This window comes from Bemisia tabaci, chromosome 5 (assembly GCF_918797505.1).
Source record: "Bemisia tabaci chromosome 5, PGI_BMITA_v3".
Classification (NCBI taxonomy): Eukaryota; Metazoa; Arthropoda; class Insecta; order Hemiptera; family Aleyrodidae; genus Bemisia; species Bemisia tabaci.
Genome location: NC_092797.1, coordinates 50,611,877 through 50,634,498, shown reverse-complemented (window position 1 = coordinate 50,634,498; position 22,622 = coordinate 50,611,877). Strand labels below are relative to the sequence as shown.

The 22,622-nt window shown below is 35.0% G+C and overlaps 3 protein-coding genes across 7 annotated transcripts in view; 1 reads left to right on the top strand and 2 right to left on the bottom strand.

The window, feature by feature from the left end:
- The window catches only part of Liprin-alpha (PTPRF interacting protein alpha), a 187,638-nt gene extending 185,365 nt beyond the window's left edge, over positions 1-2,273 (bottom strand). For 3 of the 5 annotated variants that reach the window (XM_019043973.2, XM_019043983.2, XM_019043997.2), the window contains exon 1: positions 1,707-2,273. In XM_019043973.2, coding sequence (XP_018899518.2) covers positions 1,707-1,952 — 246 coding nt within the window. In that variant the 5' untranslated portion in view covers positions 1,953-2,273. The remainder of the gene's footprint in view (positions 1-1,706) is intronic. The other 2 variants (XM_019043991.2, XM_019044006.2) reach the window with 1 other exon arrangement.
- Positions 2,274-3,733: 1,460 nt separating this feature from the next.
- On the bottom strand, positions 3,734-8,556 carry LOC109032565 (uncharacterized). Its single transcript, XM_019044766.2, has 3 exons — positions 8,337-8,556; positions 7,414-7,555; positions 3,734-6,493 (listed from the first exon to the last, which is right to left on the bottom strand). The coding sequence occupies exon 3, from the start codon at positions 6,387-6,389 to the stop codon at positions 5,391-5,393; it is 999 nt and encodes a 332-aa protein (XP_018900311.1). The 5' UTR covers positions 6,390-6,493; positions 7,414-7,555; positions 8,337-8,556; the 3' UTR covers positions 3,734-5,390.
- A 1,748-nt stretch (positions 8,557-10,304) lies between these two features.
- LOC109032002 (ATP-dependent DNA helicase Q5) lies at positions 10,305-22,233 on the top strand. Its single transcript, XM_019043879.2, has 13 exons — positions 10,305-10,855; positions 11,620-11,744; positions 12,326-12,490; positions 13,048-13,224; positions 13,866-14,045; positions 14,597-14,702; positions 15,160-15,271; positions 15,400-15,639; positions 16,428-16,658; positions 17,356-17,554; positions 18,010-18,198; positions 19,014-20,238; positions 21,137-22,233. Exons 1-13 carry the CDS (start codon positions 10,747-10,749, stop codon positions 21,232-21,234), a joined length of 3,156 nt encoding a protein of 1,051 aa, XP_018899424.2. The 5' UTR covers positions 10,305-10,746; the 3' UTR covers positions 21,235-22,233.
- The last annotated feature ends 389 nt before the right edge of the window (positions 22,234-22,622 follow it).

The window sequence follows — 22,622 nt, the reverse complement described above, 5'->3', positions numbered from 1 at the left end:
GGTTCAGAGCCGGCCTGAAACGCAAAGATCCCGATCCATCGCGTTCTATGGATAAAAAAAAACCCCTTAACACATAGCTAAATTTTTTTACATATTCTTGTGCTGACTTCAAAAGTAATCCTTTCGAAATTACAATCTTTGGCTCATTCTTAAAAGCGCTTCTGTGCCTAAAGAAATTATTGGTACATAATTTGTTCTTAAACCGAGCCAGAAATTGTGGTTCCAAATTACAAAATGTACCTAGTCCAATTTTTTTTTTTTAAACTAGCCCTCAAGGGCTAATCCCATCTGCTTGTAAACCAGCTTGAGCCAATCCCTGACCTGTTATTTAACCATTCCCTTACCAATCCCTACAGGCCAAACTCCTAATATTAGAGAGGTCTTCGGATAGAAGCTTCTTTACTGATGGCGATATAAATTGGAATGAAGGGACAAGAAAAGTCAACCCTCAGAAAATTTAGAGAAAAAACATGGAAATGGAGCATTCAGCTTATTCTATGAAAAAAACCTCAAAATTATCCAATACTTCTCCTAATTTGAACCAAATACAGCGATGAAGCATGTAAACAGACACAATGCCTTTAAAACAAATTATAATTCTTAAAGCTTTTTTTCCTTCATGAAAGGGCATTGATTACCTGTGTCCACCTCGACCGCACTTTGCAGCAGGTGACACATGAAATTATACACAATTCAGACATGATATTTGGTCTATTTACATGAGTTTTAGACAGCAGTGTAGATATGAACAATTTTCAGAGACTAGAAATTGAAAACCAACAATCCTGTCGCAACAAAGCACATTCAGATGGGTAACTATAAAGAAAACTCTTCACATTAAACATTTTTAACTGTACGTCCTCTTGTCAAAACATCATTTAAAGCTCAAAATTGATGTACCTAAGAAGAACTTTTGTTTTACTTCAACCATTTACCGAGTTGACATTTGGAATGTGAAGAAGTCTAATCTCTCTGGCCTATTATTATCGATAACTAATGACTGACACACCAAAGCTTTAAGACACGCATTCAGCACTTATCGGCTTAGCTAAACAATAATGATATAGCTAAAAGGCCCGCCTAACTTCAAGATGATTATTATCAAGTCTCATTGACTTCAGAAAAAAAAACTAATCAATAGGACTGATGTCAAACCTAGGCAAAAATCAAACTTTCTATTACATCAACAACCTTGCAGCAGAGGAACCTATCATGTCTGGAATGCTAATCAAAAGCATTACTCGATTAAGTACATCCACTGATCAAAAGAAACATCAGGCTAATGCTCTTATCAGTCTTAAATGTTTATGCAGATCAGCTGATTGAGGTTATGAGAGAGTAGGTTCACAGTGACCACCTGAGAGACGTCCATACTTTGTATAATAACAAGGCCTGCCATCCTCATCATATTTGAGCTAAAGATCAGATGCAGACTTCAAAAGTAAGACAATGATACGACATGAGCGATACCGTTGTCTGAAATCATGGCTGACGGCGGACTCAAAGTAGGCGTCTCTCGTGTTGAACTCTTCATCTTCCAACGGAGCTTTTCTACTTAATTAGTGCAGCTGTTTAAAAGCACGAGGATATTTCTCAAACTTGTTCATAAAAACATACTGATAAGAGGAAGAGCAGGGTTTGGACGGTGGACTTGACAGTTGAAGTAGTGAGCCTTACGTTTAAGTACGAGTAAACTTTGGTCATACCTGAGGTAAGTTAGCAGTGAGTTGACGCTGGAGAGAATCTCTTTCCTTGACGACATTTTGGAGCTTCTGCTCAGTTTCACTCAACCGATCCTGGGTTTCGCGTAAGCTATCCATCATTTTATCCCTCTCCTTGAGCATGGTCACCATTAGATCTTCGAAATTGGCGTCATCAACGGAGAACTGAGAGCCCCGCTGGTTAATGTCCTCGTTGATAGTAGGCATAACGTCGCACATCATATTCCACATTTTGAATTAGCACTTTTAAACGGGACAAACGCGATAAAACACCATACAGCCGAGATCGGATCTAAACATGCAGGTCGATCCCCTGCTTTCCCTAACACTCAAGCTTCCGCATTTTGCTTATCTACATTATTTAGCACCGTAAAAACACGCAAATTCACTAGCTCCGAGTGGTGGGAACACGAATTCACACTTTCCGAACACATTATTGAATATACTGTCACTTTAATTTCATAAAAAAGATGACACACCTACCACGGCTCCCCTGCTTCCGACCAACCAAAACGTACTCTCTAAATTTCATTCATGCGGCCATATTGGTATCGTGACGTCACGGAGGCAGGACGTAAAACGCCCTGTGTACCAACCTGAGGGGGTATACTCACTCAGGGGCTAAAATTTCACTATCCACAGTTTTTGAACAAACAGTCAAATTGGTCAACTTCGCTGTGACAGGCTGATTGGTTAATTCTACGACATTTAAATGCCTCACGCCGGCGGTGCTTGGATATATTAGTAGAAAAAAACTGTTCAGCCTCAGTTCGAATATCAATATTTGATAATAAAAAATATTGACTGCAATAATTACTTGATCTCTTAGGGGGTGCAGTAGAATACCCCCCCCCCCCCCACTTAGGTGTACTGTATAGTTTCTGAATTTAGCTTTTATCTCTCTTAATATCTCTTATTACATTATGTTCAAAATCATTATTCATCCTGGCTTCAAATAAAAAGGAAATGGTCAGTCAAACGCAAAAAGTTCAATTTTTCAAAAAGTGAGAGAATACATCCCATCAGAACATTTTTTTTTCAAAGAAACATGTTCTGATTTTTTCAACAATACTGAACTCTTCAAAGGAAATCTGCATCAGGAGAGAGCAAATATCAAGAGTTTGAACAAATACTGAAATACTGGTTTGACTTCAAAGTTTTGGCATATGAGGGATCCTAGTACGCCTCAAAGCACATTTCAGCTGTTTACTTATTCCCAAAATACCGCATCTGTAAAACCTGAATTAAAGCTAAAGTGTTCAAACGAGCAAGTTGACCGTTTGATTTGACTAAAATTAAATGAAATTTTTGCGTTGGCACGTTTAATTCTACTTAGGATTGACAAAATTGATTCTTTGAAAAAAATAAAACGGCTGAAGTGTGCCTCTGATCGTGGGACTCTCTTTCGGTACAAAACTTTGAAGTGAAACCAGTAATTTAGAAAAATTTTTCGACATCTCAGTGTTCACTGTTTACTTCCGCAGTAGATTCACCCTTGATGAATGGTTTCTCCCGCTGCAAATCTGACTGCCAGCCTGAGACGGGTGAAAAATTAAGGTGGACTAATTTTAAGTGTCTACACATTGTGGAATTGCTTACTGGTATAATATATTCTAAAGTTGTCTTATCATAAAGTTCTTCTGAAAAGAAGAGGGAAAAAAACAATTGCTCAGTGGAGACGAGCAGAACTATCTATTGGATAGTGCCAAAACATTAAATTTTGACAGTGTAACTGCAAAATTGCAAATATCCTATGCAGTGTTTCAAAAACTCCGTTACCACTTTATTTTGTTAAAAGAGAACAAACCAAAACTATTAATTTGAATTTTTGCAGAATATTCTTCTCACAAAGAATAGAAATTGTGGGAGTTTTCCAGAAGTGGTGTTGAGTATTTCTCCATTTCAAACATGAAACTATGAAAAGGGGTCTGTAGCGTAGCAAACTGAGATTAGCATTGTTGCAGTTTCACTGTAATGAAGTGGGATGAAAGTCATGAAATTCGAGCTGTACATTGTTCCAATATATAAGGTTTGCACTTTATTGAGACCACTTATTTTTACAACGGTAGTGAGAAAGAATGTACCTAAGGATAAAAACATTCATAATATTGTATGATACAACCAATTAAAAACTACATAACAATTAATATACACTTAACAAATGAAATAAAAGGCACAGCCAGAAACTGAAAGGAAAAAATAGATTTGAACAATGAAAGGAATATGACCGTCTGGCTACACACGAGTATACATTTTAACTGCCAAAATATGAATGTGAGGATAAAATCTCTACTTGGGAGACCTCTTATGATAGAAATGAATTTTCTTACAAACTCTTAAGTAAATTTTCTCATATTTTAAAAATAAGAGTAGTAGCTACACTGCACAACAGCTTGATCTAAAAATTTTCCACCCAATCTTGGATATGAACTCATAAAAAAATAAAAAGATTGCATGCTTTTGTGCTTGAGTGGTAAACAATAAAAAGGCTTAAATGTAATATCTCCGGGTGTCTTCTAAATAAGGTAATAAGGAGAACCAGAGGCATTAAACTCCACACAGCTTTGGTCTCCGCATTACCTTACAGAGCTGTATTGAAGCAGCATCACCTTAAACCAGATTCATAATATGTTAGTACTCCGCTGAAGCGAGCATGGTCTTTTCAATAACCTTCATAAAAAACCCTTATCCATTGCTTTACTGTACAGCATGGATTTAAAGTATTTTTGCTGAATCAGAATCGTCACAAAAAATATAACTGATTGAGTAAGGGTTGGCCTGACTTTAATAGAATTGCATCAATGTCGTGTTTTGGAAAAATTTGAGATGAGAGTAATTTTGATTTCTAACAGTCGTAAAATTTCTCCTGTCAAAAACTCAAGGTCGAAAAAATATATAAAACGTGGAAATAAACATTAAACATTGTCCTTAACATGGGGTCTGATAAAGGGATAAAACTTCACACCTCTTTTTCTGGGTTCAAGCTTGATGCAGTTTGATGCGTTTCTTTAAAACTCAGTCCAGATAATTAATCGACCACCATTTGGATACACGAAAACAACTAGATAAAAATATTAAACAAAAACAGAAACTCGACCACAAATCAGTGACTAGTTGAACACTTCCTTTCCATTTCTTGAAAAATATTTTTTAAGAAAAATGACTAAACAACTTAATCAAGTACTCAACTAGGAGTTGAAGAAGTATCTACAGGGGTCAACAGAAAAAATTACCACAGATTTCTATTTCCTGACACAGTGTGATGAGTTCTTTAAGTTCCACGTCAAAATACTTCTTCATTTTCTAGATAGAATCACAAGATTTCTAAAGATGAAAATTAATGAGAATCTGAACATTGATCAAAATTTCTTAAGGGATAAACTTTCCTTTATACTGATTTCACTGTACATTTCAGACAGCTGTAGTATCAAGGAGGAAAGAAAAGTCTACAATAAAATCGGTTGAGAAAAAGGTTAACCCTTAAAAATCAATTGGTGCCGATAAACTTAAACAATACTCAAACAACTGATCAAAATTTCATCACACCAAAATTTTTGTTACTAAAATTAAAACAATAAAAGTTACACCTCTTGCTAGCACCATTTGGAATAAAAAGGAAAGTATCGTTGATAAAATTGGACAGGTTGCTAATGTCATTTGCTACAAATTTTAATCAAAAATTATGTACGGAATTCTTTGGTCATCTTCTTCAATGAGCTCAAAGTTTTTTTTCTTCCTCCATTTTCTACACATTTCTAACCAATAAGAAATTTCGTTCGTTGCAGACCCATTCCTATTGATTACGATGAGTTCAATAGACTTAGAGTTATTAAGGGCATCCAAGCCTCTCCAGGTTAGTTTCCGACATTCTTCGAGGTATAAAACAGACAATTGGCTGCACTCGCTTAATCTTCGGAATCCTTCATCGCTGATGCCATAGCAACAGAGACCAAGCTTTTGAATACTCGTCTTTTTATGCTCAATGAATTTTAACAATCCTGCATTTGTTATGCCTCTAACTCCAGATATGACTAGAACAGCTAATTTTTTACATTCCATGCCTATATGTCCTAGAAAACTGTTAGTCAAGTCAAAACAATTCTCTAGGTATAGAGTTGTCAGATTTTGAAGTAAACTAATATCATTATAATTAACTGATCGTAAAGTTGAACAATTGACAAGTCTCAGTTGTTCTAAACTTTCAAAATACTTATCTATAAGACCAATATTAGTTCTTGGCATGCGTTTAAAGTTATTTAAAACCAAGCGCTTCAAAGTAAACCTAAACTTACTAAGATACTGAAACATATCATTCAATCGGCAGACAAATGGAGGATGATATTCATCATTACAATAAATTTCAGCACTTTCAAGATATGGGAGGTACCTAACGGTTTTAATGTTGATTTCGTTGTAATCCAGTTTTTCATTTGGGAAGGATCCGAAGATACCTCTTTCATGAAACTGTAGATGAAGTTTTTTGAGGCGAAGAAAATTTGAATTGATGATACAATTCCACCTCTCACAAACTACAACGACGGAAGAATATAAATCTTGAGCTGGGAGGAGAGTAAAAATATACTGTAATATTTCGGTGGGTAGGTCATGGATGTGAAGTTCTTCACCCATTTTTGATGGTGGCTCCTCACCCATTTTTGTATCGAGCATGTAGAAATTCTCCGAGTGAAGGATTGATGAACTAGATTACTTGTGTTTCATTTTTGCCGTCATATTCTAAAATCACCAACTGCTAGATGATTGAGGAGACAAACCTAGAAAAGAAGAAGAAGATGAGCAACACAGATTCACATTGGAGAATTGAAAACTCAATTTGACACTTCTAAGCTCAATAATTGTTTGAATGACTTCTCTTATTTAGGTATATGAACATCATTGCTCCTTTAAAATTGTAAAAGGTTTACTAAAAATAGTAACCGATTGATTGGAGTTCAAATTTTTCATGAACACGCTTTTCATAGGGCATCAGCCAATGAACAAAATCTATTTTGTTCTAATTATTGACAGGAGAAAATTTAGGACTGGTTGGATTCAAAACCACTCTAAACTCAAGTTTTATCTAAAATGCGACTTGGTGAGTTTCTACTAAACTCAGTCCATTGAACCTCAGCTGAGCCTCTCGCAAGTGGAAACATTAATACTCTGCTAAAAGCTCCCAGAAAAAAATTCAATAATAATCGAGTGCCGAAACCAACTTTTGCAATTCATATCTCATTTATTAGCGATTTACATGACTTATTTCTTACCGACACATGCTTCACTCTTAAACTTTTAATGCATGATGAGGATTGAGTGTAAACAGAAACATTTTGAGCATAATCAAGAATGATAATGAAGACCTGGACCTCATTTTAAAGCAAAAAGTACATAAGTGCAATAATCATGCTTCGACTTTTGTGTTATTGAATTAGCAGAATTTTGGAGACCAATGGAGAATGAATTGTGGCTAGCAAACCTCAAGGGCTTATGATTAGAACTCAACATTTGGATGACTTTGATGTCTTCATACCTGTTGCGATCAAGACAAAATGGCAAAATCACAGCAAGTAAATAAAGAAGGGAATCATTTGAATTTTCAAATCTTGGGACTTAGGCCTCTGATATTTTTTCCTTTCCCATTGGGTGAAAACCATTTATAATTGAAAAAGTATCGCCCAAGATGAGTAATAGTTACCTCTGTGATGGAAGTTTGCAGAAAATTTCAGACCATTAGTTAAGCAGAAGCTCATGCGACGAGCTGCTATAATTCAGTCGCTGACTAGCAGAATATGTGAATGCAGGTATGCGATTTTTGTTGATATTGAAGTACTTGAAACCTGGAAAAGAAGGATCAGTTATTGATCAGAAAATTACGTACAACAACCTCAAGATGTACGGAAAAGATGTAATTTATTCAAATAATCAGTAAGTATAATTATATGCCATTGATCATGCAAACATTCAAAGAGTACTATTCCCTAACTCACATTAAAAGACAATAGGTGAGACCACTTAGTCTAGTTAAACTGAGGAGGTAAATGCAGGGAATTACAAGGTTAGGTTTTACACCTGTCGCCACATGATTGCTGCAATGCTGCGCAGACGAAGACCAGTTATTAACAGCATTACTTGGATACTTATCATACTTTAAAGGAAACATACGGCTCTAGTTGCCACCATTAAAGGCTTTGCTGATGATTGGAAAAAGTACTTCTTACATAAGACTCAAATTGGATTCCATTTTTTCGAGAGCTCTGATCACTTCAAGTTAGGATCGTGAACTTCTGCCAACAATTAGAGAATTAGCTGTGTTGATATATCTTTGATTACTGGAGAGTGAATTATTTAAATTCTTGTTCAATGAGAAGCTATTCTGTGGGATAAGCATTTTAGGTAAACACCTTCTATGACACAAGCATGTAATGTCATGAGCACATTGTACCTAGTGCAAGAAATGTTAAGTGCATAAAACTAGAGTTGGAAAATCTCACTGCTTCGGTATCAAAAAGATTACAAATGCAATTAAACTGGTCTTTATGATAAAATTAGGAGATAAAAAACCGATATTTAGGAAAGATTTAGTGCTGAATCACATAAGAATCAGCACCGAGTACTTACTTCTTCTACTTGATTTTTAAGCAATGACACCTCGAAACGCACTGAAAAATATTATTCGGACGGGATATTGTGAACTTAAGTGTACTGCAATGAAATGTCCTAATATCTCAACAAAATTATTCGTAAAACTATTCGAGAACGGAAAGAATTCCGCCGAAAGACGCAGTCGTTGCGTCTGGAAAATCACATTATTTACATTCATGCCCGATCAGCTGATCCCCCTTCCCGCAAGGCCACGACCGACGCGCCAATGACGTTTCACTCAAAGGTTTGAGCGGTGTTGCCGGACCTATAATAAATATTAAAAAACTTAAAAAGGGTTCCATGATTTTTTTTGAGAAAATTAATGCGCCCCCCCCCCTCCTCTTGCCAAACCTACCTTTCCCGGCTCATTTTTTGTAAGTTAAAAACTTTGAAATTTATCTCGCTTGTATTCGTCTTCTGTATGTTCCTAGATTTCTAGTTCAGAAAATGCTTCAAGCATGCTTTCTCAATTTCGTTAAAGTAAGACCTTTACTCCTTATTACGTTCTACTATATTTCCGAACTTCATTTTAAAATAGGAAGGGAAGATGCAATATTAATCATACTTAGTGAAATAAAAAAACAAATCTCTGATCTTTCCCTCTCATTTCGGATTTCTTATCATCAATCTGGCCGCACTGTTTCGTGTTTTTATTAAAATAAACTTCATGCGTAATATGACTTCATCAAAGCAACCCCTCTTCGATGCAGTTTCATCGGGCAGTATTAAGTAGCATCATCTCCGTCGATTTTGAGTCGCGGCCAAATCTATTTTCTTTTTTCACACTCGCATGACGGCCTTCAAATTTACGAAGTAATGACCTGATTGTCGCCATTTGATGATCGTGTCACCATGCATTCCAATCTTGCTGAACTTCACCTTAGAATCGATGTGATAGACACGATACAACATCCACTAATAGACAGGAAGAAATAGTGGGGGATTTCACTTTGAGTTCCAAGTACTTTACTCATTTGTCGTACTTGCTCTCGCAATTATTCTGAATTTTTTGGAAAGAGAAAAAAAACCCTCCATGAAACAAAGACTTCATCTTAGGGAAGGGGGCAGAATTTCTTTCGTTCGAAGGATCTCTAGTCTCCGGGCACGTTTCATTTCTTCAGTAGGTCACAGTTACGGTGGTTAAAAATGTGTGTTACAGTGTAGCACGGTAAAAACTTTAAAACACTCCCCGATTTTATTCCAAATGATTCATTTTATATTACTCCCATCGAAAAGATCCAATCTTTGAGGGATTAAGCCACATTTTTTTTTAAAAAAAAAAAGAAAAAAGGAGACTTAGAGTCGATGCAAAATAGTTCAGATGTCAAAAAAGGATTAGACACATACCTAACACAGAAATTTTATTCAGTCTCCGCCGAACCCTTTCCATTTAATTCTAAAATGAAGTTGAAACAAAAATGTGTTGATTCGCGGACGGCAAGAGGCATGCAACCCCGCATATTTAAAAATCCCGCTATTTCGCCGTGGTAAATTTTTTACATGTTTACCAACTTATTATTCCAACGCACGGGCATATCCCTAATGCTTCTTAATTTTTTAGAAGCTTTAGCAAATATTATTGCGATGGATTTGAATTTAAAATGAATAAATTATCCATTTAATTGATTTTTTAAGTTTTTGCTTTGGATGACAGGGATTATTGAAGAGAAAAAATAACTATCAATAGATCAAAATGTTCAGTGCATTTTAATGAGATTGGCAATGCGTAAGCGGAAACGTGCATTTAAATAGCGGTTTATTTGAATGAATCAGTGGTGGTCTGCTCTGTTAAATTCCTTATTGATGATTTTTAAAAATGTGCTGCTCAACGTATTTAAAAAATAAAAATGATTATCTAGATAATACCTCACAATCCGACTGAAATTGATCATTTTCTGAAGTTCTCTAGTATAAAGTTATATTATTACAAGCTGGCAACAAGGTGATTTAGTCTTTCTAACCTAGAAGTTCAATTTGTGCAATGCTTCATTGTTTTGGTTTTTGGCGGAGTATTAGACTATAAGTAAATTTTATTTGTTCCTGATTTGGTCACTATGAGTACTGTGTAAATATCACTAATGACATCCAGATCATTTCTATTTAGTCAAAATGTGCCCGCATTCCTTCTCACCTGGTCTTGATAATACTTTTTTGCCATTGTGAATGTGTCATCAGAGGAACTTGTATCTGCCGTTGCACTGTTCCTTTCTGGTACTTCAGTAGCTTCTAGTTTTTGATAAATGCAAATCAAGCTTTTTAAGTTTGTAGCATGAGCTCCCCAGCTAGCTATTGCAGTTTTTTCTTAGTTGATGCAAGCAACGTCCGCCGCAAGTAGCTTAATGCCCTGATTCTCCAGCATCAGCTCCATTGGTCACAGATAATCAAAATGGATAAATTCGTCAAGGTTGATCTTTTACGTAAACTGCGTGAGAATTTTGGGCACGATAATTTCAAAAGTGATCTACAGAAAAAGGCTATCGAAGCTATCATTCAGAGTAAGTATAGTTATCTGTTTTATGCGGAAGTAACTTCTCACTTTTTTCCCTACATTAGGGACGGCATAGTTGGGCTTTGGACCTCAGTAGTCGAAGGGCCTCTTTACTGAAGTTCTAATCGAAATGGGTCTATTGCACAACAATATATTACTCAGACAGGACTGCATCCATTGATTGTTGAACATAACATAGTACTGATGCAGCAAGCATCCATCCAAAAGTGCATGTTTGATCCAAGAACTCTTAGCAGTCGGTAATTACTTGGGACAGCCTTAGAGAAACGAAATCCATGCTGTTCTATGAAAGAGCCAGATAACTTCATCCACTCAAATTGGACAATTAATACATGTCGTAATATATTCAAATGTAGAACATGATGAATCGCATCAATTTTTTTTTCTTTTTCTTTTTCTTTTCATTAACTGCTTTCTATTCTACAAGAATGCAGAAAAACAAGCCAGAAAAGATGAATTGAGAATCTTGCTCTGGTGGAGCCGTTTAAATGTATGCTGCTGTATATATATATCATGGAACTAGACAAACATTCGTCTCACTTAGGTACTGTTATTTAATACCTCTGTTACAACATGTTTATGTTTATTTGAAAGGGGAACCATCAACATAATAAAATTTACACTCAGGAAGGAAGAGGTATAATAAAATCATTTTTATGTTGTGAAGGACCATCCTTACTTTCTCCAATGCTCCACTATTGATTCTCAAGACACTGTGATAATTTTATTCTTTTAATTGTTTTTCCACAGGAAAGAAGGATGTCTTTGTATCAATGCCTACAGGTTCTGGAAAATCCCTTTGCTTCCAATTTCCAGCGGTTTTGCAGTCAAATCAAGTAGCTATAGTTTTTTCTCCCCTTCTAGCATTGATGAAGGTAATTTTTTACAACTACTCAGCTATAAGCAAATAAGCTATATTATAAATTATTTCATGTGAGTGCATTAATGTCTGCAAGCAGGTAAAAGTCTAAATGCTAGAAAGTAAAAGTAATGAGTGTACTTTCCTGAACTTTTACTCGAGTGCTTCTGTCATAATATCTATCTTTGTAGAATTCTCAATCAGATTTCAGATTAGCCATATTTTGACGACAAAGAAATTTTCTACAATGTCATAAAAAAAAAAAAAAAAAAAAAAAAAAAAAAAAAAAAAAATTTTCTTTTTGGTTTTAAAGTCCAAACGGGATTTATCCTGTTTTGACTCTGTTAGAAGAGTTTAAAGCAATTTGAACCTCATGAAGCAAGGAAAGACACATGGTTTTTGGAGAAGGAAAAAAAGGGTTTATAATGGAGTGTTGGCAAATTGAGAATTTTTCACCCCTCTCTTTTATGTACTTAGCTAAAAAAACAATTACAGGTCACGTAAAACAGCAAGAACTTTCTACTCTCCTTTTTTTTAGGCAGCATGCTAGCACGTTCTCTATGAAGTAAATACATTCAATCCATTCTATATTTTCAGGATCAAATTGATCAATTGACGAAAAAGAAAATCGTTGCAGAAACTATCAATTCAAAAATGGGTAGCAAGGAAAGAACTCGAGTAATAAATGATCTGAGGTGTAAAGTTCCCAACACCAAGTTGCTCTATGTCACACCTGAGCAAGCAGCCACACAAACTTTCAGGGTAATAAACTTATTTTGTTGTTAATCTCGCTGAAATCAGTTTACTGCATACTTCATTTGACTTGAGTAGGCTTTGATTCTTTTTTGCACCCCATGAAATTTCAATCAACAAACATAAATACTCTATCTTTTCACCCTTGAGTTAAATTTAGAAATTTTCAATCTCTACGGTATTCTCTATAAAATCTGATGAGGAATCATTCTTCATTATGTTAATTTCTTGATGTCTGTGGTCATGTTTGATGTGTAGTTGGTCGTTTAGCTTCAAAACAATATGCAGAAGTGCTAAAAAGATTAAAAAATTCATCTCAATTGAGTGTTTTGCTAAGGTGTGACCTTTTTCATAATTTTAAGAACCTTAATTAGTTCTCAGTATAGACTTTTCTTATTGTACGGTATGAAACAAAAGAAAAAAAAAAAAAAAAAAAAACTTGTCAGGGCAAGGAGTAAAGTATGCAATGACAGTTGAACCTTACAACAGTCAAACTTTAATTCTTCGATCGATATCAAGTAATAAATTCTCTATGATGCTTATATTCAAACCAAATGATTTTGCAGGGCATTCTGTCTGATCTCCACAAATACAATAAAGTATCTTACATCGTGGTCGATGAAGCACATTGTGTAAGTCAGTGGGGTCATAATTTTCGACCTGATTATCTTAAATTGGGGACCCTACGCTCTTTGGTCCCTGGCGTCACATGGATAGCTCTTACTGCAACAGCCAGTGCGGTGGTAAGTACTCACATTTTGTTGTTGTTAGTATTGTTATATTATCCAAAAAATACTGTAAAACGTATCATTGATTTAGGAAGGTTTGATGGTTAACTCATACCTAGTGTCAAGTATTTATTTTATTCCTCCCACAATTCCGATCCAAAAAGAATATTTAACCAATATGGGACAGTGGTTTTTGCTAGGTTGTAACACAATTTTTCCTTCATGAAATTTTGTAAAAAAACAAAAACTCTCTTTAAAAAGTTTAAAAAATCATGTCCGAGGGGAGAAAAAGCTAATCACAATCCAACCATTCAAAAACCAACCGTCGAGTTGACATAGCAAGGCGATTGTCTCAAGCTGAGTGCAGCTGCAGCCAATCAGCAAACGCTGTTTCCCCTACCGGGCCTCATCATCAAAGCTTGTCTAAAATATTGTACCAAACGGGTTCCATTTTTGGCATTTTCAAAACAGAGTTTCTTTCCCAGTCAGAGTTAACAAAAAAATATGAAGATATTGCTTTATTAGCTTTTATGTATTCTCTGCAATGCCTAACCAGCAACTACCACTAACATATATTGAGGTATACATGTTTTGGAGATTAGCACCTCTTTATCTTCCCTTTTGATTTTCCTTTAAAGCTCATCCATTACTTCCAGGTTGTCGAAGATATAATCACGCAGCTGCAGTTGAAGGACCCTCTGTCATTCAAAGTGCCTTGTTTCCGAAGCAATCTTTATTATGATGTTGTTTATGATGATTTGATTCGGAACTCTTATGAAGATCTCAAATTATACATCAAAAACTGTCTAAAAGATAATACAAAAGATATGAAACTGGTGAGTCAAATGGCATCTGTACGCTGCCGAACATATCTCAATCATTCTTTGGTTCGTAAGATTGAAGGACGAACTCGCATCTTCTTTTCTTAAGCTATAATCTTAGAATCAGAATCTTATTCTCATCATACATTTTCAAAGCATCATATTCCTATTATGAGCTAAACATTTTTTCAGAAAACCTCAAGCCTGAACTTAACATTTTGCCACATGCACAATTTTTAAGTAGCTCCAGCCATTTGTTCATTTTTTAATCTGCAAAGAGTAAATTAATACATGACGTCGGTTTTTGTACATCTCACACTATTGGTTGTTGAAAGGTCTTTCGTCACATACTTTTGTACTTCGAGCATAAAAATGTATGCATCAACCAAAATTTGAATCTGTCATTCGTCATGTATGCTGAATTTTTATCATATTTATTTCAAACTAATGCAGAATATGGACTTAATCATTTTTCTCAATCTGCAATCATTCATTTTCTTGAACTTTGGAGAATCAAAATCAAAGAACAGTTTTTGATAACTTCCTATGATATTTTTTGTGTCTAGAGCCAGCGAGGTGTTGGAATAATTTATTGTAGAACAAGGGATTTAACAGAAGATATTGCCAGAGTTCTTAATGATAGAGGAATTAAAACTGTGGCTTACCATGCAGGTAAGAGGTTTATTAGGTTTATAACTATCATAATATAGAATCCTAATTTTTTCTCTTAATTTTTTTTTTACTTTTTTTTGCAGTCAAAATAGCTCCAAGAAAATGGATTTAGGGTAAAATTAAATAATTGGGGAGATGAAATTGGGAACAATGTGTCTTACTTTGCAGCATTGCAGACTTGCTGTCATACTTTATTTCTAAGCGAAAAATTCATCAACAAAATTTATTGGAAGTTTCCAAAATTTGTTCCTCTGTTTATCTATAATTTTCAACAAATGATGTTGGATTGCTTCCCTTTGAATGTACAAAACAAGAGAGAATATTTTAAAACATCACAATGGAAATACATTGTTTCCCAGTTATCTTTGAATATATTTTGTGGGTTCATGATATGTTGTTTATTGCTTTCTTGACTGAAGATTTTCTTTATGATCTCGAACATTTTGATTTTACGTAGGTTTAAAAGAATCGGAACGAAAAGAGGTTCAAGAAAGGTGGACAGCTGGCGAATTTGAAGTTATTGCTGCAACAGTCAGTTTTGGAATGGGTGTAGACAAAGGTTCAGTGAGGTAATTATCACTTTCTTTTTTGAAGCTCTGATCATTCACCCAACATTCTTAAGTTGTGGAAAAAATTCTATGAAGGTTGTCTGAAGGAAAAACTCTAATGACCCTTGTTTTTTTCCTCTTATTCTTAGATTTGTGATTCATTGGGGCGTACCAGCAAATGTACCTGGATATTATCAAGAATCTGGTCGAGCTGGTCGTGATGGCAAACCTGCTTTCTGCCGCATTTATTACTCGCTAAATTCCAGGAATGCATTAACCTTTATTCTCAAACAAGAACTAAACAAAGCCAAAACTCCTGATCAGGAACAGAAAGTAAAAGAAACTCAGAAATCTTTCGAGAAAATGGTTGAATACTGCGAAAAAGCCAGGTACTTATGTCACTTTAATATCACGGTAACTAATTCATGTGAAGGTTGTTCAATGGAAAAAATCATCAAATATTTGTCATTAAATACTTGTCATCAAATTTAATTGATTTGTAGGCATGGAATCATAGAGGCGGCTCTGAAATCGCACAATGTATCTTTGATTCTGCAAAGAAGCAGAAACTTCTTGACTATGTGACTGGCAGGCTTCGTTTGAAAGTAGGGAGGTCCTGAAAACGGGTTTTAAAAATTGGGGCTGTTGCTTTTAAAAAAATTTAAAGGGACCATTAAAATATTCTACCTTGCAAGGACTTCCCACCTTAATTCTTAGTTATCTGCCCTTTAACAACATCGTTTCGTCTAAGTATATCTGATCTTCTATAGTGTAATGACTGCAGTCTTTATTTTATCTGCAATGCCATACCTGCATGCAATTCATGCAAATTTTAGGTTGAAGATATTGTTCATCTTGATTTTAATTTTTAGTCTGAAGTTTTCCCTTTATTCTGTGTTTTGCTGGAGCAGTGGAGAAAAAACTGTTTAAACGCATTTGCACAGAACATGTTCAACACTTCTTTCTTTAGACATATCTGAGGAGCTCTTCTTGGATTTTTATCTCAGGAGCGGAACTGTATCAAAACCTTTAATCTAGAGAAAATAACACCATCAGTGAAAAAGGATGAGTCCAATACAATAGTTTTTTCAAGTTCTAGCCAATACCTCTCTCATTTTAAACATTTTGTTTGGTGCCAAGTTGTGCCTAACTGTATAAAAATTTTACTCGTTTTCAGGTGCCGGCATTTAGTGTTTGCTGAGTACTTTGGGGATTCAAAACCGAAATGTGTGGATAAATGTGATGTATGCAAATTCCCTAAAATGGCAAAGAAGAATTTAGATGAGTTTAATGCTCTTGTAAATGGTGAATACAGACAATACGGAGGTCGCACAATGGTTGTGACGGAAGGAAAGTTCAATGAAAACTTCGATGAACTGTATGGAGAAGGAAGGCGAGGTTTATCCAGGTAACGTTTGTCTCTGATGTTTGACTAAATTTCATCGCTTTTTTCAAGCAACTTGTTGGTCGAAATTTTATCTATGTTGATGGGATAAGACTGAGTTGGTCATAAGTTGGAAGATAGTGAACTTGAGCATTAGTGGAATCACTTAATTTTTTTACTGTATCAATCACTTAATTTTTTTGTCTAGTCTTAATATTAAGGATTATCCCGTTTACATACAGTGGGCACCTCTAATCTAGTAATTTCTTTCTCTGGAAAATTTTGCCAAGAACATGATTATGCCTCTGGTTTTCTCTAAAATCAACTTCCCATCTCAAAACAATCTCCCTAAGTTGAGATGGTATTGGAAAAACACACCTCAGTCTTATCCCAGAACCATTTATTTCTTCAGTCACTCAAAGAATTTCTGAAAAATCTGGATTTTTTCAGAAGTTCTATTGTAACAGAGAAAAAAAGAATGTGATTTCACAAATGGTATTTCAAAACTGAATCTGAAGAGGATATATTGATAGTCTGGAGAAAATATTGCGATGGTTTTAGCAAGATCTTGAACCAAAAGTTGCAAATAAGTTACATTTTTAGTTCAGTGCAATGGTTTAATTTCTTCTTTTCTGGATCATATTCCTTTACAAGTAATAATAACTGTAGGAAAGTTTCAAACATTCTTTTGAGGTCTTAATGTCTGGAATTCATATTTTAGTTTCAGGGAGAATTATTTCGAAGAAGGAGAAAGAGAACAGCAAAAAGATGAAGAGCTGCTAAAGGAAATAAAAAAGCAGTTTCAGCTGCGCAGAGGCTCACAATCCTCAAACGATCCGGATAATGAAAACGATGCAACATACTCAATCGTAAAAGCTGCTGCCAGCACTAAAGTGAAAGTCAATGGCCTTAAAATAACTGTAAGTATATCTTTATTTTGTCAGTCAACTTATATTGACGTGAGATCGAATTTGTGTTTCTTATCTCGTATTTGAACAGAAATAATTTTCCTCTGAAAATGAAATTTTTCGTTTTTTGTACGCAATGCTAGCAAGAATTCTACTTCATGAAACTTATCAAGTACAATTGCTGGTAATGCTCTATTTTATTATGCCAGAAATTTAGAAAAACAGGGGAGCATGTATGAATGTAGTTTGTAAGGCCCATAATTCTGCGCATGCAAAATAGTAATTCCTATTACTCACACAAACAGCCCAATTCAGTTCTCTGAATTTCTTTACAAGCTAAATTTTTTTCCTCCTGGTTGTAAAACGGTTCTTTTCCCCCTCAACGATCCTCGATCTCATCCTGTGTGCGGTTTAAAAATTTTCAAAAAAGATTGTTGATTTGTGTGATTTTATTCTCCGTTTTACAGACTCGTGAGTCATATGTCGACCTTTTCAAAGGTTGTTTAGAGGATAATTATAATAAATGCAATAGTTTTGAAGATGAACCACTTCAATTGAGTAAATCAGATTTGGAGGAGTTTGCCACACTTGTAGAGTATGAGGTATTTACCGCCTCAAAAGTTCTTGCCACCTACAGAAATTTAGCTGCAAAAAAGGTATGTATATTTCATAAAAATGATTTTTCTTTAATTTTCTGGAATTTTATTATGTTATCCATATTCTACACATCTCTGCACTGACATATGCAGAAATTTTCTGTAGATTTTTCCATCTTACCATTTATCAATTATCTTAAATTATCACTCTTCATTGAAGTGTGCATTTGTTAAAGCTGATAAAAATTGTTCTGATAACAGTTCCGTCTGAGCAATACCTCAGATTGTTTTCATACTGTGTCAGGGCTCATAGAGGATCTATCGGTTGTTTTTTTCTACATAAGAGAAAAGTAAATCAATTTAAAGCATTCATATCCTTTCCTCTCATTTTATAGTATAAGAAATCTTATGAAACAATTTAAATTTCTGTAAGTAATTAAAAAGATACTATTAACCATTCAACAAGAAATATGCTCGAATCAATGATATAGAGCATCAAATTTTTTTTTCCCCTGCAACTTGGTATACCATCAACTGCTGGCACAAGATAGCGTTCTTGTATTTTCCTTGGCGTCAGGTCCTGGTTTCTGACATTTTGAAATAAAACCAATTATTCGATAAATTTTTTATATCCACATGTACAGATCATTAAATTGAATTGATTGTCATTGGAACATTATCTGGCTGTAGACCAGTTCTATTTCATAGAAGAGCCTCTCAAATTACCTTAACGTTGTGAAATGTGACATGGAAATGCGTTAGGTTCCAGCTTTTAAATAACTGTCACAAAAAATTGTCTTTGCCATTGTTTTAATTTAACGTTCCTCCATGAAAACATTAATTTTAATTCTTACTTTTTTTCTTGTTTACAACAGAAATCAGAAATTGTCAAAGCGACTAATGCACTATCACTTTTCAAGGAGCTCAAAACATTTACCCCAACCAAAGACAAAGGGACATTAAGAGATGCAATGGAAGACATTAAGAAAAAACAAGCAACCAAATACCCAACGACCATTATTCCTGCTTCTCAACTGCTTCCTAATTTCAATTCAAATACAAAGCCCAGAAAACGACTAGGTATCGGTCGCGATTTCCTCTCACAGCAGTCGGTGAAATCATTTCTGAAAGGTGATGGCAATGTAGCCAAAAATGTTGGGTCTGAGTCTTCAAACTCTGACTCTGATTTTAGAGATCAGTCATCTTCGAACTCTAACGATAAGGATAATAGACTGCAAGAAAGTTACAACGATAGTGGCGTTGGTTCCAGTTGTGCTCTCTCCTCTTCCGAAGATATTTTGGTACCATCAGGAAGCAAAACATACCCATCTCCAGAGACTGAATGTTCTTCAAAAGCGAACGGAACTGATTATAAAGCTTCAACTGATTTTAGGTCTAAAAATTCTGTCTCTTGCCATACAATTTCTGACTCTGAGAACTCAGACGATGCTTTAATTGTAGATGAAGTAACGCACGATGAAACTAATGAGTGCAAAAGTGACATCTCAAATAGCGCAAAAAGGAAAGCTATGCATGAAGCAACCAGCTCTAGTTCTTTGTTGTCCCCAATGAAGAAAAAGGTGAAAAAAGAAAATACAAAGAAAATATACATGGCACTCTTTGGGGAAGACGAAGATCCTACCCTCAAAGAAGGAGGAGGATTAGTTTCAGAACCAAACAGACCTCATGGAGGTTTCATTTCTTCTAAGAAACTACTGAAATCTTATGAGAGTAATCAAGAGAATGAAGCAGCTTCTATAAATTCCCCAAAAGCCGAAGTTAGTTCAAAATCTTGTCTCTCTCCAAACGTCAACTTTTATAATAGTAATGACAATGCAGATGTTGCCTGTAAACAATCACCAGCACAAGCCAAAGTAGCAGTCAAAGCTAAAAATCTTGAAGGAAGCCGCAGCATTAAATCTGAGAAAGAGAAAGGTACGGAAGGAAAAAAGCATTTGTCGAAACGGAATGTTTCGGATGTAATTGTAAAATGTTTGATGCCGCATTACCATCGTAAGAGAATCGCATCAAAAGATTTGTTCAAGAATTTAACCCGTGGAATCGTTCACAAAATTGTGGAATCCAAAAAAACTGATTTTAGTGAGTATGATTATTTTTACTACACAAATATTATTTGCCAGGAAGAAGCTCAATTTCCTTTTTCTTAAAATAAAGTAAATAATACTTGTCCGCTCTCTCTCTATATAACGAATCGGCAACGGACGGAACAAATTTTCGTTCTTGATAATTTTTTTTTAACGAGCAGCCATTATTACCATAGAAAGTTCAAAGAGCCTGACGATTCTTTCATTTTAGAGAAATTTTCGTCATAATGATTATTGTTTCAATCAGAGAGCACCCTTAGTTTTTCTCCAGACATCCAGCTTTTCCACTCTGACTGTGACTTCATCTTTCACTAATTTTTTTAAATGTAACAGTAAGACTTACTTTCAAAGAGCCAAAATTGAGCTTCAAACTTTTCCTTTCAGATATTACTTCAGACAGTAGTAAAGTAGCATGACTTGAATATTTTGAAGTGAATTCTGGAATTCATGAAAATACACTTATCCCTGTCACATCTCCTTTACTTGGTGCTTTAAAATAATGAACTTAAGTGTCAAATAGGGAAGACTATTATACTCTTCCTCTCTTATTTAATGCGAAAGAATCAGTGATCCTCAGGATTTCCCAAAGATCACCATCACAACTCTTAGAAGTGCATGAAAGATGCTGATGGATGGCGGCATTGTAAAAATTCAACTCTCGTTTGCCGATTTTCTAACTCCCCATCCTCACTATATTTCATTAAAGGAGAACGAACCATAAGTATCCTGTTAATTGAAGCTTCAAATTTTTGCAGAATCACTGACGTGATTTCTGATGTTAATTAATATATAGGTGAAGAGTCACATTTGACAGATTTTAAATCCACATTCAGTTTGTTTTGCCTCAATTATCATGTATTTAAGTTAATTTTTCTCCCTATTACCGTTTTCAGATGAAAAAACTTGTTCCAGCCAATTCAATGAAGTGTTTCAAAATCTTCCAAAAATTGAAACTCAAGAGCAAATCGATGTCATCGTTGCAACGTTTTAACTGAAGTTGAATTTCCGTACCACTATTATGTGTATCAATGACCCTTCATTTCTGAAGCTGAAGAAATGAGGAGTTGACTCACACGGTCTAATTGTACACAAGTAAAAAGTCTAGTCAACTTGACCTCTTCGGTACATTCAGGAGCCAAGTCTACTATCCCCTCGCATTCTCTCCTCACAGCAGGACCAGGACATCCTGTTAAGAGGATTGTTAAATTTCATTCAGTCCTCTGCTCAGACTCCATGTAGTGAAAACGTAAACTTAGTAAGTAACGTTAGCTGTTTGAGGAAAAACTATGAAGAAGACCATAAAGATGTGCCTATATTTTCATTTAATGCCCGTTTTTCTAATGTCACTATTTATTCTTAAGTAGGTACATATTATCAACTCACAGTTAGTTTTTTTCAACTTTGTTTTTTTTTTTAGTTTTGTTGTAGAAGTTTTTAAAGTGTTTTTTAGAATTCCTTGAATTGCGATGATGATATTTACAGAAAAAATTATCAACTTTTTTCCTAATTTAAGGAAAGAGAGGCCCAGTGAAAAAATTCAGCTCTTGAAGGCAAGTGGGGCTCTAGACAAGGTATGAAATAAAACGAATAAAAAGATGGTTTCTCTTCAAAATTTCTTTTCGTTTTTGTCGAAACGAAATCATGCATCAGGAAGTCTGAAAATCAAATCCTAAACAAGTTATAAGTGTTTACTATTAACATTGGTTAAATGGCAAAAATACGAATGACGTCATTTGTATGATTGGACTTCCATTTGATCCGTGTTCAAAATATTTGCTAATATCCCATTCAGGAGTTGATTTCCGAAACTCCCGTTGTATGATTCGTTTTGCATGAGAGATTTTGAGGAAAATTCATGTTACATTAATTTCTAGTTCAGATTCTGTCTAGTGATCCATTAGGTTATCTCATGTGTGATATTCATTACAAAAGTATGGAATCCTTTTTTTTTTAGGCCACTCAATTTTTTTTTATTCTTTGCGTCGAAATTTTCTCTAAAAAAAAAGAAAGAAAAGGTGGTGGAGTTGGTTTATTCATTTATTATGTTTTAATCACGCAGCAAAAACTTTTGCCACCATAGCAATTGGTTTTACTTGCTTATATTACCTGATGGGTTTTCTAAGTTTTCATCTAAGTTGTCTGAGGCATTGTAACCACACTGTCAGAACACTACATATTTGAAGTATACGAAGCAAGTGCAACTTCAATACACAAAACTTCCTATTATCTTGATTTTGGATCGCTTTGGTCAGTGTGGACAGTCAAAATGCTGACCTGAAACACACTGTAATTTCTCTTCCTGGTGGTATCTCAAATCATCAGAGTTCAAGTACTGGTGCGATAAAGGTGCAAAGAGAATACATATAGTTGACGGTTTAG